The sequence below is a fragment of the Pteronotus mesoamericanus genome, unplaced genomic scaffold (genome assembly GCF_021234165.1).
Source record: "Pteronotus mesoamericanus isolate MK-2021 breed Mesoamerican mustached bat unplaced genomic scaffold, CSHL_Meso_final contig_169, whole genome shotgun sequence".
Classification (NCBI taxonomy): domain Eukaryota; kingdom Metazoa; phylum Chordata; class Mammalia; order Chiroptera; family Mormoopidae; genus Pteronotus; species Pteronotus mesoamericanus.
In genome coordinates this window covers 5,130,022-5,147,913 of record NW_026555068.1, presented here as the reverse complement: position 1 = coordinate 5,147,913, position 17,892 = coordinate 5,130,022, and the positions used below count along the sequence as shown (strand labels likewise).

Genomic DNA, 17,892 nt, shown 5'->3' with positions numbered 1-17,892 from the left:
GAAAGGGGCAGGGGAGGGGCAGGAAGGAGAGATTACAAAGGAGCACTAAGAAACTTTTGAAAGTAATATATGTTCACTGTCTTGATTGAGATGGTTTGATGGTTGTATACTTGTCAGGACTTAGAATTTTTCCACTTTAAATGTTGTTTATTGTATGGTGCTTATACCTCCATAAAGCTCTTTTTAAAATACAATAAATATTTTTAAAATACATAAAAGGCAAAATCAGAGGTGCTAACAAGTTATACTAGCCAGACACCACCAAGTTAAGGGTAATAGGGTTCTTTGGCTGCCTTGCAAAGGTATGCCGAGTTAAGTGAGGGCACCAGCCATGGAGACAGGCAGAAATGCTTGTCTTTTCAGGTCGGCTGACGGGTGTAGACTCGGGTACTGAAAGATAATCTTTGGGGTAGGAGGAAAGACAGCACCTCGAAGAAGAGTTGGAAGAGAGATGAAGCCCTGACAGTTTCTTCGTCCTCCCTTACTTCCGCCCTGTTGTTAAAATGGATCCCCCGGAGCCGACTTTCTATTTCTAAATTTGTGTGAGCAGTTTGTTTTGTACTGCGTGGTGCCCCACATGTAAACTGCGACATTCAATAATGAAAGTAACCCTTTACAATTAGTGTTCAGAAATTACCTCGCCACGAGCAGCAAGGAAATGACGCAACAGGGAAATCCCGAGTCCCAACCCCCCAGCAAAATATACTCCGCTCCGGAGTCCACAGTTCTTCCCCGCCCCAGCCCGCCACGCCCTCCAGCCTGCCGGGCCTTTACCTTCCGGAGAGACTCCCCGGGGCGGGGCTGGAAGCACCCTAAGCCGGGGCCCCGCCCCTGGTGCGCGTCACCTCCACGCTGCGCGCAGCCGCGGCAGGGTCGCTTTACGGCCGGAGAAGAGGGTTGGTCCTAGCCTTTAGGTAGGAGGCCGAGCTGAGGGGCGGGGAAAGAGGCCTTTTGGGGCAGGTCGTAAGTGACGGCGCAGGCGGCGCGACAGCAGCTGGAGGGCGGAGGAGGCGGGTTCGTGTTTCCCGGGCCGAACCGGGTTGTGGGGGGTGCGGGGCCTGAGCCGGGGCCGCAGCTCAAGGCCCGCGGCGACAGCATGGGTGAAGGGGAGTGGGGTGGGGGAGGCCTTGGGCTGCTTTGGGCGCCGTGTGGGTCTAAGGGGCTGGCGGGCTGGAGTCTTGGGTCCAGGCCGTGGATCTGACCGTGGTTGGTGTTCCCCGAACCCGCAGCGTGGCCCGTCCTGTCCTCGCCATGAGGCCGCAGCAGGCGCCTGTGTTCGGGAAGGTATTCATTCAGCGAGACTACAGCAGTGGCACACGCTGCCAGTTCCAGACCAAGTTCCCCGCGGAGCTGGAGAACCGGGTACGCACCCTGGCTCCCCGCACCTGCGCTGGGGCGAGGGAGGGAGGCTACCCATGGAAGGGAGGGAGTACGGGCCGAGACCTGGGCCGCGGAGTGTCTCGTGGCTCTGGGTAGGGTCAGTCAAGGAAGGGGCGTTGGCTGTAGGTGTACGTAGAGGGACCCTAAGCAAGACCTGGTGTTCGGAAGAGGAGGAATAAGGCCAAGCCCCCGGGTGTGGTGACCTTACAGAACTCTGTGATGCCTAGTGCTGGGAGTCTGTATCCAGTCGTCGTCTTCCCTGCTGTCAACCACCCCGACCCTGGGTTACTGACAGCAGTGAGGAGGAACTAATTCCTAAAGCTTCAGGCCGCCTAACTCATCGTGTTGTGAACTATGTATTCCTCCTACCTTGCCACGCAAGAGGAATCATCATCATTCTCGTGACTGGTGTTTGTGGCCACCGCCGGACGCGCTGTTCGGCAGAAAGGATTTATTAAGTGTTGTGCCAGACAGTGCAGGCAGGCCTTCTTGGACCCTGAAAAACGTAGAGCATTAGATGGGCCTGAATAGGGAAATACTAAGAACAAGGCCTTAAACTTTGTCACTCGCAGTTAAGATCCCTGGGAACCACCTCTGTTGTGTTGGCTTGCATATCAAAATTGTCAAGACTAGGTCTTTGGGGAAACCTTGCCTACAGAAATGGAAGAATTGGCTATTTCCCCTTTCCTCCTACTTGGCAAAGTATCATGTTAAAGGTACAAGGGAGCCATTTGAATGGCTGTGTTTTCTTGTGCTCGCATCTGTTCACCCACCCAAAACGAAACTCTTTCGGTCTTGAGCCATGTTACCTTACAACTGTTTACTGTTTAGAAATCAATTTCTGGTTAGATGAGAGCAAGTTTTGTGGCTTTCCTCTTTGACAAAGGAGGGTGAGGGACTGAGAAGTGATTAGGCATGCTGTGGGTGTGGAGTTAAGAAATGCTGGTCATGGAATAATGGGTGTGTAGGTGAGTCTGTACTAGAAAAATGTGTAGCAGTCATTTAAAACCAGCTTGTAGCAAGGTAGGTTTTACCTGACTGCCAAGGTTGGAAAATCAACAGTGATCAGTTACAGTGTTCTTCAGCTTGATTTATAACCTTGAGCAGGTTAGTGGCCCAAGTATGTTTCTTTAAATGCAAATTAAAGATCAAACATATCTCATAAAGATGGCTGTAGGTTAGCTTGCTTGTGAAATGCCATATGAATGATGCAGTTTGTTGTCACGATGTTATGAGTTAACTCTGCCTGACACTAGGTGGACATTTCCACAGTGGTTTGAAGAGTTAGAAATGGAGCCAGTTGCCTACTGTCTAAAGCTACTGGATGTTGTTTTTAAAAATAATTTAACATCACAGTCAGCATGTTTTACATGTTGGGACCTACGTGAAATGGGTCAAATGTTTTTAAGCCTGTTTTGGAAACTCTTAAACTATTTATGTACTTGCAAATCAGAATGTGAACTCTTTATTTTCCACCACACTTAACTTGGATGTTACAAGATTCCTTTGTCAAACTTTGAACTCACATTTGAGAAAACACACACTCTCTCTCTCTCTCTCTCTCTCTCTCTCTCTCTCAGGCATTTCTCTTCCACTGTGTGTGGTAGAGGCTTTGTTTTATAGTTGGAATCCAGAATCACAATATAGTCACAGCATTCCACTGTTTCTTACAGGAAATTGATGTTTCTAAATTCTGGAATCCATTTACTACTTTGACTTCATAGAGCCCAGAACTGCTTGGGATTCTGAGTACTATATAGAATGTTATATGGTGCTGTTCAATAGTGCCTTTGATTTTTTTTTTTTCTTTTTAAATGTTTGGGTTAGAACACTAGCTTATACTTTAAACTGCTTGGTAAAGCTTTGATTTTTTTTTTTCTATGTTGAGATTAAATTTAAATTACAGGTTTAAATTTTCCTTGCTTTGTTTGATGGAAAATTGAAAGGTTTCTCTTTGTTTTTCAACTAACCCTAGAGATTGTACTGATTGCTCTGCCACTGAGGCTGATTTTCCTTTTGTGAGAACATCACACTTGGCAACTTAATAGAGGAAGAAACTAATGCACAAGTGTTTTGTATTACTTGAAAGCATTAAACATACACACATTTGTGCCCTTTAATTTGGGGGTGAGGACAAATTCTGTCTGTTAACAAGTTTACTTTCTCCAATGCCTATTCAAATGTAATACTTTGATGCCTAAGTGCTTTGTTGCCAGGACAGTTCTTTAAAGTGAGCTTTATTCTCACTTTACCCAAAATACAGACACTCTTGGTCTGGGTAGCAGAGAAATGAGTGAACTGTAATTGAGGCATTTGTTCCCTTATATACCTTTACAACTTTCTCTACATCTGGTCAGTAGAAATTACCTTTGACTTGGGATTACTTTAAGCTTCAGTCCCATGCTTTCCACATAGTTCAAGAAACAAAAATTCTGGAAACACAAGCCTGATTGCATTTGGCTCCAACTTCACTTACCCCCAAATTTTGATATAGCTCCTATGTCAGTGTCCAAATACCTAGGGGAGAACACTGACAGCGGTTCCTAGTATTTGAAGAGAGTGAGGTGGAAATGCCCACGCTTCTTCTGTTGAGCCCTAGCATGTTAAGTTTTGCCTTTACTGCCGCTACCATGCTTTTTCCTTTTATCCTCTTTTTAAAAATAACCTTCCAACAAAATTCTTACCTTTATTTCTTATTTCTTAACCCTTTTTTAAAAAGTCCTTCACCTTAGTTTTGTGTGTGTGTGTGTGTGTGTTTGTTTTAATGATCTATGATTACCTCCACCAGCAAAAGCATTGCAGTCCTGGAATAACTTTTAAGAATTAATGTTGCTTGTATCATCAGTGACTCTGACCTGAAAGAAATGTTTCTGGGTTGGATCTCATGGTTTTGAATCATATTGTGTCCAAAAAAATGTAAATAATTCAAAGAACTTTCTTTATCAGACCATTACATTGTAAGTAAATCAAAAGTGAGTGTTTGAAATTATTTAGATTTTTGCAGATCTACTGATAGACAAACTGAAGGCATTAACTTAGGCCGATGACATGAAGATAGTAGTTTACTTCTAATATTTGTTCACTGAGGTATTGCCTTAAGTCTCTTTTCAGGGAATGAGAATTCTGACATAGGTTCTGCAGATGACCATTCTTGACAAACCACATCTTCAAGGGGTGGCTCAGTGAAGGAAGGGTGCCCCGGCTCTTAGCTCCATCGTCACCCATCCAGCCCTTGTCAGACACTCGAATAGTCTGGGAAATTAAAAGTAGCTCTTCTTGAAAAGCAGATAGAGCCACCACCACTTTAAAGTTTACATTAATCTTTTTCAAGTCATTGTATCCCCACAGTTTTTCACACAAAGGACAAAACAGTGATTACAACTGCTTTTAACCTAAACAATTTTAATAGCATAAGGGTGAGGATCATAAATTGTTTTATTCTTTAAAAATTATGTTCTTGGGAATATTTTGTCTCAAACTGTATATTGAGGAATAAGGGAGGTAGAGATAGTAAGGACGGATTAATTTGTGCTTTGTTACCAAGAATGATAGTATTGTATGAAAAGCTCTATTAATGGGCCTTGAAAGTCCTAGGATAAAGTATTGAGATCGAAAATCTACAAAGTACTGTTAGAAGAAAATAAAGTGAAACTGGCAGAAGAAAGTAAAAGCAGATGATTAGAATGAAAAATGAATGACAATAGTAATATTAGGGTTAATGTAGGATAATGGTGTCACTGTATACAAAGAGGTACTAGGAATGACTTATTGTGAAGAGTTGTGCAGTAGTTTGAAATTTTTGAGTTCATGGTGGGCTTTTAATATCAAACAGTTACTTTAAAATTGATCGGAGCCCTGACTGGTGGGACTCAGGTGGTTGGAGCGTTGTCCCATAACTGAAGGGTCACGAGTTTGAGTCCTGGTCAGGACACATGCCCACATTGCGGGTTCAGTCCCCAGGCACATATGAAGAGGCAACCGATTGATGTTCTCTCATTGATGCTTCTCACTCTGTCTCCCTTCCTCTCTCTCTATAAGCAATGGGGGGAAAAGGTCTTTGGGTGAGGATTGATTAAATAAATAAGTAGATACATAGATAGATACGATATTGAGTGAACAGAACATAGAACTTGTACCCTTTGATCCTTCTGCTTAAAAGGTCATTATTTCCCTTTTTTTTTTTTTGCCTTGTAAATGCCTGTATTTGGGTACTCAGTTTCCCCATTTCCTGCTCTTTTCAGATAAAAGGAAGGTCCCCTGTCTGCACCCCGCCCCCGCCACCATACTTTATACTTAACTATGCCTCTGTTATAGTACTTTGTCAGTTTATTGCATTTTTATGTTTCATGTTCTGCTTTTGTGACTGTAAACTCCTTGAGGACTGAGACAGTTTTACCTTTTGTAAGGTCTGTCATAATATGCAATGGTAAGTGCTCAGTAAATGTGAATATAAATGAATTGAAAGATTGAAAAATTACATAATTTAATTTACTTGAAATTCAATGTAGAGAATTTTTTAAACCCACATTGAAACTTACAGATGTCCAGTGTTACAATAGGGATAAAATTAAGCAACCACTAAGCCGTTTCAGTAACTTAGGTCCACATTTAATCACCTAAAAATTGTTTGCCAATTATTAAATAAGAATTTTGACAAAACAGCAAAATAAAGTAGTGATAGCAAGCATTAGTGAGTAGCCAATCTTTTTTTCCAAAACTTATTTTTAAATTCTTTCCTGTACAGATTGATAGGCAGCAGTTTGAAGAAACAGTTCGAACTCTAAATAACCTTTATGCAGAAGCAGAGAAACTTGGGGGTCAATCATATCTTGAAGGTTGTTTGGCTTGTTTAACAGCATACACTATCTTCTTATGCATGGAAACTCACTATGAGAAGGTAAGGCTACCTTTGTTTTCGTAAAACCTCTTAAAATCATGAATAAGTTGCGTTTATTACATGTATATAAGATGACAATTACCAAAGTATAATTTATAATAGTAATAGTTTGAATTTCTTTGTTGCTGCTGTATTCAGAACACATGAAAGAGTCCTTCATCTTTCAGAAATAGATCAAAATTGGAGTTGACATACCAATGTTTATGTTCAAATTGGCTCACACTTAAGAATGTAAATCTGTGTTCTCATTCTACCCAGCTTTCTGTGAATCTTTTTACTTTATTTCCCAGTATTTCTATTTCAAGTTCTGTCTCTTCACCTGAGTTCTCCCCAGCTGCCTGCTAGACCCAGAGTAACTGGCCTCTCAACTGTCTTAAAAGTCAAACCTCACCCCTCCCGATTTGTTTAATAGCACCCTATCTTTTTTGGTGCCGTCATTAGGTGCGGGGATAAAGAAGAGAGAAAAATTTATCAGTTGTCAGAGGCTGAAATATCTTCCATTTTCCCACCCATTAACTTCTCATGATTTCCTCTAATGTACCCTAATTTTTGCCCTTACTACCTCCCAGACTCCTGAAATAGTCTCCGGGCAAGTCTCATGTCTTCAGCTGTTTTACCTTTCCAACCTTTCTGCTGCTGTGTTCATAAGGACACAGCTTTATTTCCCCTACCACTCCTTCTGAGTCAGGGACCTTCCCTCTCTTTCCATTTATTGCCACTGAGTAAAGTTCAAACCCCTTCTCAAGCTGACCTCCAGCTGACCTCCAGCTTTCCTATTCAGGTCAGTCCCCCACCCTGTCCTCACTTTGCCTGCCAGCCAGATTCCGTTACTTACTGGTCCCCAAACGTGGCCTCCAAAGTTTTCTGCACCTAGAGCGCCATTCTTCCTATGCTCAAGTCTCACCAGCCCCTGACGTCCCGCTTTCATCTAACCTTTCCTTATCCTTCTAATGATAGTCTTTTCTGTCCTTGGTAGCCCCACATTTTATCTGTATCTGTTTTCTGACACATACCATTCTACTTACAGAATGTAGTTTTCTTACTTTCCCATCAAGTATTTTTCTTGAGGTCAAGGACAGCACCTTAACCATTTTGTATCCTTCTCCATGCTTAATACCAAGCCTTGGGTATATTAGGCACCCACTGAATGTGTGTTGAATGGATTAATTTAAGTTAACCACAGTAAGCCCTTCATATGTCATTAAATTCTGTGTTTAGAAAATGGAATGCTGTATGGATATCTATATTCTACCCCACCTAATAGAAATGTCCCTGTGATTGTTTTGTACGCCACACAGTAGAGGGCAGATAAAGTTGCAGTTGAAATATTTTGAGCTAGTGTTACAAAAGGGTATATTTAAATAATAAATTAGTAGTTTATGTCCTTCTACATATCATACAGAGGAGCAGTTAGCTTTCATTCCTGTTTAACATTCAAACCGGAAGTTATAAAGGATCAGTGTCAGCTTTCAGGCTGTTTTGTCGTAGCAGCTTCTCTTTAATAACACATTTACTCGGTGAAGGGGAAGGGATTCATTCATTTGATGAGCATTTGTTGAAAGCCTACTATGTGCTAACCAATATGCAGGGGACATAACTGAATAGGACAAACATGGTTGCTGACTTTGTAGAATTTATAATTTAGTGGTAACAACTGAAACTAAGGAAATAAAACCAACAAAATTGTAAATTGTCATAATTGCCTTGAAATAAACAAACTCTTCCTGTGATAGAAAATAATAGGAGAGACCTAACTTGGATTGTGTGGTTAGAAAAAGCCTCTGAAGAGTTAACATTTAAGCTGCTGCAGGAAGGATGAAAAGCGTGGAGCCATTCAGGCAGAGATAAGCACTCTATGCCAAGGCCCAGGGAGCGTCCCGAGTCCTGAGAACTGACAGAAGGCTGGTGTTGAAGGAGAGGAGTAGGGGGAAAGTGTAGAGATGAATTTGGAGAGGTAAGGAGGAGCTGAATCATGCAGGAGTCTATGTAATCCATGGAAAGAAGTTTAGCTTTTATTTTCAGTGCAGGGGGAAGTACTCAAAGGTTTTAAGCAAGAGAAGGATATGATCAGATTTTTGTTGTAAAGAGATCTCTTTGCTCTGTGGAAAAAAGTTACAAAGTAGGGAAACCAGTTAGGATACTCTGTAGAAGTCCAGGATGCTTTGTAGAAGTCCAGTCAAGAGATGATGATCGCTTGGACAAGGAACAAAGTAGTTGAGATGGAAGGAGGTAAACAAATTCAAGGTATATGTTGGTGATAGAACCAAGACTTGATGAAAAGCTGAATATAGAGGGGGAGGGCAAGGCTGAATTCATATGGATAAAAACTTGGTTTTCCAGGATGGTCATTTAAAGAAGTGTAGAATACTGCCAATTTCAGTTAGAAATCCATCCTCCAGATTATGTTATTCATACTTAGTGGAGCATTATATATTTGAGTTGTCATTTCACTATAACTTTTACATGTGTTAATAATATTTCAGTTAACTTATTTAACCATGTGCATTTGCTGAAATAGATACTGGTAGCTCCTGATATTAATTGTAAAAAGAAGTTGGTAATTGGGTGACAACCAAGTCATTTACTAGTTATGGGATCATAAACACGAAAGATTCTAAGTCAGTACTTTCAACTAAAAAATGGATATTAGCATTAATAAATTGCCTCACATATGGTAGATGCTTCAAAAGTGTTATCTTAAGATAGATTTAAAAATTAAGTTAGTAATATGAATGTTTTAATCAGCTACTTGTGAAGTGACAATTTTTTAATTTCAAGTACAAGTAATCTTTTTTAGCAGCTGGTAACTTATTTAGCTGCTAAAACATTTAGCAGCTCTTAATTAAAATTATTTTGATTATTAATCTTGGAAGGCAGTTTTCAGTATCAGAAATACAGTGGAAGTTGATCCCAATATATGTTTTAACTTGGGTTCATAGGGAGTATGTAAGGCACTACTTTATAAGTCTAATCAAGGTCTCTTTGCAGAATAACTATAAAGCAAGTAAAGACCAAATAAAATTAGTCAAGGAACCAAAATTTTAAGGCATGGCCCCATTTTTTAAATAGGTGATTTTATTTTAGAAACTAGACGTGAGTGAGTAGGTCATGGAAAGTCAGTAACCGTAATGGTCATAATTAAGATGTAATGTACCTGTACTTTTAAAGAAAACTTTTTAAATGTATATTTGTATTTTTGTTAAAATGATAAAAGTGTAAGAACAGATCTTCTTCCTCTAGTCTGTCCCCTAGGAATTTTTATGCTATAATTTTCTACTTATGAAAAGACAGGATTGAGTCATTTAGTCTTTATTGTTTTAAGCACTAAAATTTCTGATTTACAAACAGTGAGCCAAATGTAATAGTGCTTACACTTTGTCATGTGGGTTAAATTTTTTGAAATTATAAATAGGCCTTTTAAAACTCACTAGAACAATCATGCATTTTTTTCCTATAATGTGCTTTTTATTGATTTAAAATGAAAATAAAGACTTCAGTGTTATTTCTCTATTGTTGCTGCCCATTATAATTAGGGAACAAATGGGATTGTAGAGGTTCTCTCAGTAGCTGTCTGCCTTGTGCGTCAACTATAAAACATCCCTTCTGCTTATGTGCTGTAATCTGTAAAAGGAACACAGTTAGCAGAAACTTGGATATTTTCTGAAAATAGCTGTGATCCTGGTGTTCTCATTTAGCCTTACTTGGGATATTTTTTCTCAAAGGTCTAGGAGGGTTTCTCCAGTTCTATATTCTCAAGGAGGATCATAGTCTTTTCTGAGGTTTCATTGTGTTTAGCTTTGTAAATATTATACACATTGGGGTTTATTGAGGGTTTGAAGATAACAGATATAAAGTACGAGCTTTCTTGGGGGTCAGAATGGTGCTTTGTCCTGTCTGCAATGCAGTATGAGTTTACTCATATTAATGCTTTTCTATTGCTAAAGAGACTTAAGAGTTTAAAAGCATCTTGTTTAGGGCGGTGCTGCCTTCACCAGAATAGTATAAGAGGATTTGGAGCTTATACAAAAAGAAAACTGTTTTCTTTCTAAACTGATACCCAAGTGCACATGAATGTTATTAAAGTTTAGAAGAAAAAAACCTGCACAACAAAGTTGTGCTTGAATCAAGTAAAGGAATGCTATTTCTTTGCTAGTAACCTGTCCCAGGAGAACAGGAGGAAAGCTGTTTTAAAGGAATCCTTTCTTTGAAACTAGCCATGCAGGCATTTTTCTGAGTGTCCTCTTGGTATAAATGGATCTCAGTGAGGGGAGACCGACTCTCCAATTTCCAGTTCTGGCAGGTGAGCTGAGAAAGAAATCGGAGAGAAGACTGAGAGTCCTGAGTCGGGTACCTCACGGGGATACTTCCTTCTATTCATTGTGTTAGCATGATTGACAAACTCTGATAGAGGGTGCCGAAGTTTTTTTTTCCCCCCATAAAGACCAAGCACTGCTCAAATTCTTTAAGAGTTGAAAAATAGGAGAATGAAATAGTATTCTTAATTTACTGCATAAGGTTGCTCTTGTAATACTATCATGCTCTTTTTAAAACATAAAACATTAAATTGTATTATTTCCAAAGATGTAATCTGAATAAACTATTTAAATTATTTTCCTTCAGTAAGAAAATGTGTTATACAAACCACATAGAATTTTAAATTCTAAACCAGTTTATACTAAAGCACCTAAATTGTAACATCTTAGATTTCTTGTTTGGCCCGGTACATTATAGACCCACTCTTAAATTATTAATTTCCAACTTTATTTTCATACAGTCCTTTTTTCCCTTTAATTTGCGATAACATTTATCTGTGACTTTATCATATGTTCATAGTGTGAATTTAAGAAAATATATAGTAATTAAAGAACTGGATCAAAGGCTCTTTGAACATTAGAGCCAGAAAAGGGTTCTGATGGTTTTGAATCTGAAATAAAACATGTAACTCTTTGATTTTGTATATAGCTAATAAGATTTATTTTCTTTTTGCTTATCTGTCTCAGAATTGCCTTTATTAAAGCTGGAGATTTGGCAATTTCCAGAAGTTCCTTTGTATCTTATCTGGTTTTTGTCTACATTTGCTTTGACTTTTACAACCTTAATTCTAAACTTATAAATTGAGGTTCCCGTCTAGGACACAAGAGCAAACTACAGAGTAGCACTACATGCAGTCATGGAAATGATATAAGACACTTGTAGTCATCAGAAACTTCATGGCAGCTCACACCCACGTGCTTTACAAAGGAAATAAACTGTTCAGTTTTAAACTAACTAGGCTACCTTTTGTTACAGGCCAACTTTGTATCATTACTTAAAATTGATGAAAATGTACAAAGGAGGGAAGAAGCAGTTCTTAAGTGTTAAAGGGGAGAGCCAATAAGTACCCTTGATGTTAGAGTATGTCACATTCACAACACTTTATGAGTAGGGAAAGAGAAAAGCATAACTAACCATTGTGTATGTAGTCATCTCTTTATTTCTTTCCATCCAGGATTGAGGTGACTAGGAAGCAAGAAGGAGGGGGACTGGGTATCAAGCTCTTGTATGCATTTCTACTTACCCTGCATTAAAGATATTTGTGACTTAGAGTCCGTCATGCTTTGCTAATGTGTTGTATGCAACTGGTGTGAGAGAGATAATTAGAGCTGCATCCCTCCATATGAATATCCATGACTTAGTTTGAAAACTGATTACACTGCCTGAAGATTTTGAGATCAAGCTGATACTTGAAGGGAAATCTGATGAAATTTGTAAAAAGCTGTTGTGTTTCTTTCTATCAGGTTCTGAAGAAAATCTCCAAATACATTCAAGAGCAGAATGAGAAGATATATGCTCCCCAAGGCCTCCTCCTGACAGATCCCATTGAGAGAGGACTTCGAGTTGTATCTTTTTAGTCCAGATCATAAAATCTAAATATCTATAAATGAAAATTTTGATGGTATTTGGCATTGGCTAAAGAGAGTTTAACTCCTCTTGTATTTGCCCTAGGAATTGTCTTTGTGAATTGCATACTTAACATAAGCCTCTTATCTCCAGCATTTTTTCTTAAAACATGTCTTTCTTTCCTTTGCATTGTGCAGGTCTCTGGATTGTTTAGTATTCTGGTTACTGTCTTTCTTGGTGGTTCTGAGGGCATCTTGTAGTAATAATGGGGGTGGTATGAGTAATGCATTTCAGCTGCAGAAACTCTGAACCTAAAGCCCCTTTGAAATGCATAAACTCATAATGTGTGGTGAGACTTGTCATCCAAATGAATTGCAGTTCCATGGGTTCATCTGACTAGTTGAAATCAGTTGCAGCTGCCAGATGTATAATTTCATTACCTTTGACATACTGTGCATATTCTTAGAGGCAGTAAGCTTTGAAAATCACTAAGTGAATTTGGTAAATGAAATTGGAAAAAAAAAAACAACAACTAATATAGCTTGATAACTAGAGTAAAGGAAAAAAATTTTTTTAAAAACCTAGGTCAGATAATCCCAGTCCTTCCTGCTGATAATAATTTCAGCAGTTTTATTATACTCTATAACAATGATTCTTAAACTTTTAGAGGTCATAGACCCTCTCCCAAGAAAAAGTTTGCATGTAATTTCAGGGTATTTTGAACCCCCGAATTTATTATCTCCATGGATTCTCAGTTAAGAAACCCCCATTTCTACAATAAAGCATTCCTCTTCTTATACATATTTTTTTTTCTTAATAATCAGTGTTTGGGGAGGAACTGCATGTGGAGTACTATAAGCGATTACATTTCTTAAATTTTTTTCAGCAAAATGGGGAAAGCATTATATTTCATTTAAGTAGGAGAAATTTGTTATAATTTAAAAATAAGCACAGCAAATTTAAAGAAAAGTTTGTATAGACCATACACATCATCTTGCTATGGTCCTCTTTTATATGTTACATTCTATAGTGTGTTTTCTTAACAGCCATGCTGTTTAGATTGAAATTACCATTTATGAAGACAGAGGGATAAGCAGTGGAAGATAAACCATAGAATTAAAGGTAAATACGGAATTATGATTTATATGTGGTTTTTGTAATTTTGTAGGATGCATGAATATTCCTCCCTACATGGTAAATAAATAGCTATGTAGTGGCATATTTTCTATATTGGCTTGATATTTAAGACATGTATTTAACCCATGTTCTATTTGGTAATACAGAATTTAAGCCTGAATTTTTTACCCCCAGTATTGTTTTCAGACTGGTTTTTTGAGATTTCCCTTCCTATATGACAAATAGGTTTAAAAACTAAAGAAACATTTTAGAATGGAGTGGGGAGAGCATGAGTATTTCGTAGCCCTGTAAAAGAAACATTCCCTCTAGTGGGTAGAAACATAAATTTCTTTTGTTTAGAATGTTTATGTTCTTACATAGCCATAAAATGAGCAAATTAGGTAATACCCATAGAAATTTATAGGCCAAATCATGTTACAGTCATAGTATATTAGCATAGTCTTCAAAGTGACAGAAAATTGTACTACATTGTTTGTGCCAATTTCAGTCATTTACTCTCTACACATAGTGTTTTGTTGCTGTGCTTTCCTAATTAACTTTGTTTACAGATACCTATCACTAATTAACAGGCAGCACAGAGATAAGAGTCTACCACAGCAAACATATTCCTTCCCGGGGCAACAATAATAATAGCTACTGTTTGGGTTTGTTTTTGTTTTGTTTTTTTAAATTTTATTTATTTTTGGGGGAGAGGGAAAGCGGGGAAGAGAGGGAGAGTAACATCAATGTGTGGTTGCTTCTCATGCGTCCCCTGCTGGGGACCTGGCCTGCAACCCAAGCATGTGCCCTGACTGGACTAGAACTGGTGACCTTTTGGTTCACAGGCCATCGCTCAGTCCACTGAGCCCCACCAGCCAGGGCAATAGCTACTGTTTTGAGGGTATCTCCTATGTTCCAGATATTAAACAAATGGTATTTCTAATTATCACAAGAATTTTGCCAAGTATTTCCCCATTATACAGATGTGCAAGCCAGGGTACAAATAGATTAAATGAAGTTCTCAAAGTCACAATGATTGACCATAAACCTGTTTTTTATACCATATTTCCTGTAAGTACTTGCAGCAGCAGGAATATAGAGAAAGGAAAGAATCAGATTATTCTAAGTATTTATCCCCTTTTCTTTTTCAATACTTTTTAAAAGTATGTTTTGTCTATTCTTATACCATTTACTGAATCCTACAGACCAACCAACATTCCAAGGCTGCCTTCTTTTAGCACTAGTGAATGTGTCGCTTGACTTCTTTGAAAGTCAAAGAACTAAATAATGGCAGCATCTGCCATGTCTTTCATCTCTTTTAAAAGGGCTTTGTTTTAGAACACTTAGTGTTACTTGTCCATAAACTTTCTCATGAACAATTTCCAAACTGATAATTCTCAAATGAGCAGTCAGGAACCTTATGTGTGGTTTTTGTTATGTGCCATTGGAATAAGTTTGTTTTATCAATTGCAGCTGCATTGACTTGGCACAACCCATTTGTCATGACTCATTTTGCAACTATTATTGCTAAATATAATGTTTTTCTGAAGTGGTGTGAGGTTTTGAGCAATTACACACCAGAGACTAATCTATCAATATTCAAACAACTGTGAAATTTTGCAACGGGAAAGATTTACATTAGGAACTTCTGGATAGTTTCATGAATGCAAATATTTTTGTTCAGCACAATTTAGTTTTCAGAGCTATGTGTTCCTCAGGCCCAGGATCCAACGTAGGCTGAGGTTGGGCGGCGGGGGGTGGGGGGGGGCACCGGGGAAACTATAAGAATAATTAATTCTTAAGTCTACAAGGTGTCTAGACACAGATGAAGCATTATATGGGAATTAAATTAATGATTTAACAAAGAGTACACAAATCATGGAGATGGCGTTTATTTAAAAGTGATCTTTAACCAAAAAATTTTGCTCTTTTTAAGATGAATTTTTAAAATATTTTTATTTTTAAAGATACTAATAGTGTTTTCTCTCTTTGGATTAAGTTTTTTTTTTTTTTAATGGAACAAATCATTCTTTTACAATAAATTTTTGGTAAAAGTAGCTAAATATTTTTGTACTTATTATTTACCTGTACTATTGTAAATGCTTAATTTTAATCATCACAACAACCTTATGAGGTAGATACTGTTATCCCAATTTTTCAGATGAGGAAACCCGGGCATGGAGAACTTAGATCTGTTGTCCGAGGTTGGAAACTAGTAGGTAGTGATCCAGGGAGCCTGGCCCCAGATTCGTCACTTAACCCTGTGCTGTACTGCTTCTCATGACATTGATTGGTCAGTGATCAAAAGATACTGGGCTTGGATTTGTAAACTCTTGAGCTATGTACTTAGGCACTTAGGCACATAGTACACATTCAAGTATTAGCCTCCATGTTGGGCAGTCATATCAGTTGGTCTAAGAGAGATGTTTTAGAGGTTACTTTAGCATCCTTTTCTAAAATCTTTACCTTTCCCCTCTGATTATAGATCCTAGCTCCAGCTGGGACTGTCATCTAGCCACTGGCCAATCGCAGAGCGTCCCCTACCTCCTCTCCAGAGCGTCATTCCTTTGTATCTGCTGCCAGAGCCACGGTGCCATTTACTCCAAGGACTAACTTTCTAAAATTCCACACCTGGAGTGACCTCTAGTCGCTCAGCATCCACTTTGTGTCTCTAAATTGTGTAGGACTCTATAACCTTTTCTTTAGTTTCTGAGAAAACACAATGAAGCATTTCACTTTTTTTATTCAAAGCCATTAGTTGGTCAGTCCAAAGAAATGAGTTTATTTCTTATCTGCCACCAGTACCAATGGTTCTCTTCATTCCTTGGACCAGCTTACCAGGTGGCTATAGATGTCAAAGTCATATCTTAGCCAGTGTTCAGTCTTATTTCCCCAAATTAATAATGTGCTTTTCTTCAGGATTTTAGTATAGAGTAGGCTGTGTCTGTAGTTTTGTTAATGCATCTCCCAGATTTCAAAGAACTATCAGTTTTGCCATTACTCAAATCTTAAAGATCTGTTTCTGCTGTTAATTTTCTCAAACTGATGTTCATTGGGAAAATGTTGTTTTATTATAGCAATTGTTTCTAATAAAGCAGTATTTAATACAATTTCCAGTTATTTTTGCTTGGAGAATTTTGTTGTTATTGCATTTGAATGTTAGGAAGATGTGGTATGTGTTGCTTGTTCCTTAATAAAATAAGTAAGCACAATAAAGTGGATGCTAAACCATCAAACACATAAATGCCCCTGCTGTGTCCCCGAAAGTGTAATGAGCAAGTGTAATAAATATTTTAGTTATAGTTTTGTTACAAATATAACTTGAAGAAATTTGATAGGAATAATACTGTATATTGCTAATTTTTAACTATCCCTACTGGCAAACCTTATAATTTATAGACTTTCCGTATGTGTGTGTGTTGTATACACACACAGTATTCATTACACAGAAATTTCATGATTGGTTCAAGTACAGTAAGTTAAGTGATTTCCAACTAAAATTCTCAAGTCTGAGTCAGTATTCCTAGTTCTTTTGGCTATGTTTTTAGTATCAGGCTTCTTTTGCTTTTCATTCCTCTTTGAGGTTTGAGAGCACCGTATTTGGGAGAGAGTTAAATGTATTAGGAGAGAATGAAACAGAAGTTTTACTTTCAGAAGTATTGTAGGTGCTAATATTGGATTTAATATTTCAGATTTAATTTCTTTTATGGGTCTGTTAGTTAATAAATCCCATAGGTCTGTGTAATGTTTTAATTGTATAAAACATCTTTGTTACTTTATAGGCTATAATAATGTGTTTGTCTGCCTTTGAAACCCATTGCAATAATTTTGCTGAAATATTAACACATTAGTAAAACTTTTCTTAAACAAATTGTCGGTGTCATGTTTGGTGTGATTTGGTAACATGATGAATGATATGACATTAAATTTGGCAGATAGACAATACTATAGTTCTAGAATCACTGGTATAGTTTTGTATTTTTAAACAGACATCTTAACATTTATATAGTTTGTCACTTTTCAGTTTTTTACATGCTTTATCTCATAAGAGTATATGTTAGCTAAATAAGTAAAAAACTAGAAATAGTCCCTAATGGTAAAAAATGCATTCAATTAAAAAAATAGATCGGAATGTTTCATTGGGAAAAAATTCACAGTACTGTTACTTTCTTGGATAATCTGATCACTTCCTTTATAAAATGAAATGCATTTGTAGAGATTAACAGTTTGTAAAATATAGTTTCACCTATGATACAACTTTTTCTTCTGTGAGATTGTTTTTCTTTGTAAGATTTTCAGATTCTCTTTTCCTACCCAAATGAAATAGTAAATAATACTCTCATGTAGCCAGTAATCATGAAAGAGGACATTAGACCCAAATTAAGGTCCTTCCATATTCCACATGGCCCTAGCTCCTGGCATAAGCTAAAGTCATAGTTTCTCAAGAGTAATATGTTTTGTTTCTTGTTTTATTTATTTTGATTTCATGTAAAGAAGCTCAAAGTATTAGTGCCCTGTTTGATTTATATACTTAGCTCCCCTTCGCCTTGCCATGCTTCTCTCCTCCCTCACCCCAGCAAGGGAGACTGTAAATTCCATAGCACGGAGCACGGAGATTG

General features: G+C 37.9%; 1 protein-coding gene across 2 annotated transcripts; it reads left to right on the top strand.

The window, feature by feature from the left end:
* Positions 1-953: 953 nt before the first annotated feature.
* GOLGA7 (golgin A7) lies at positions 954-17,413 on the top strand. Of its 2 annotated transcripts, XM_054565978.1 has the most exons (6): positions 954-1,014; positions 1,230-1,362; positions 6,125-6,277; positions 12,055-12,156; positions 13,217-13,279; positions 15,759-17,413. In XM_054565978.1, exons 2-5 carry the CDS (start codon positions 1,252-1,254, stop codon positions 13,262-13,264), a joined length of 414 nt encoding a protein of 137 aa, XP_054421953.1. In that variant the 5' UTR covers positions 954-1,014; positions 1,230-1,251; the 3' UTR covers positions 13,265-13,279; positions 15,759-17,413. The 2 variants fall into 2 exon arrangements, with proteins under 2 accessions (XP_054421953.1, XP_054421954.1); XM_054565979.1 differs by lacking the exon at positions 954-1,014 and having other exon boundaries at positions 1,099-1,362; positions 13,212-13,279.
* Positions 17,414-17,892: the final 479 nt, after the last annotated feature.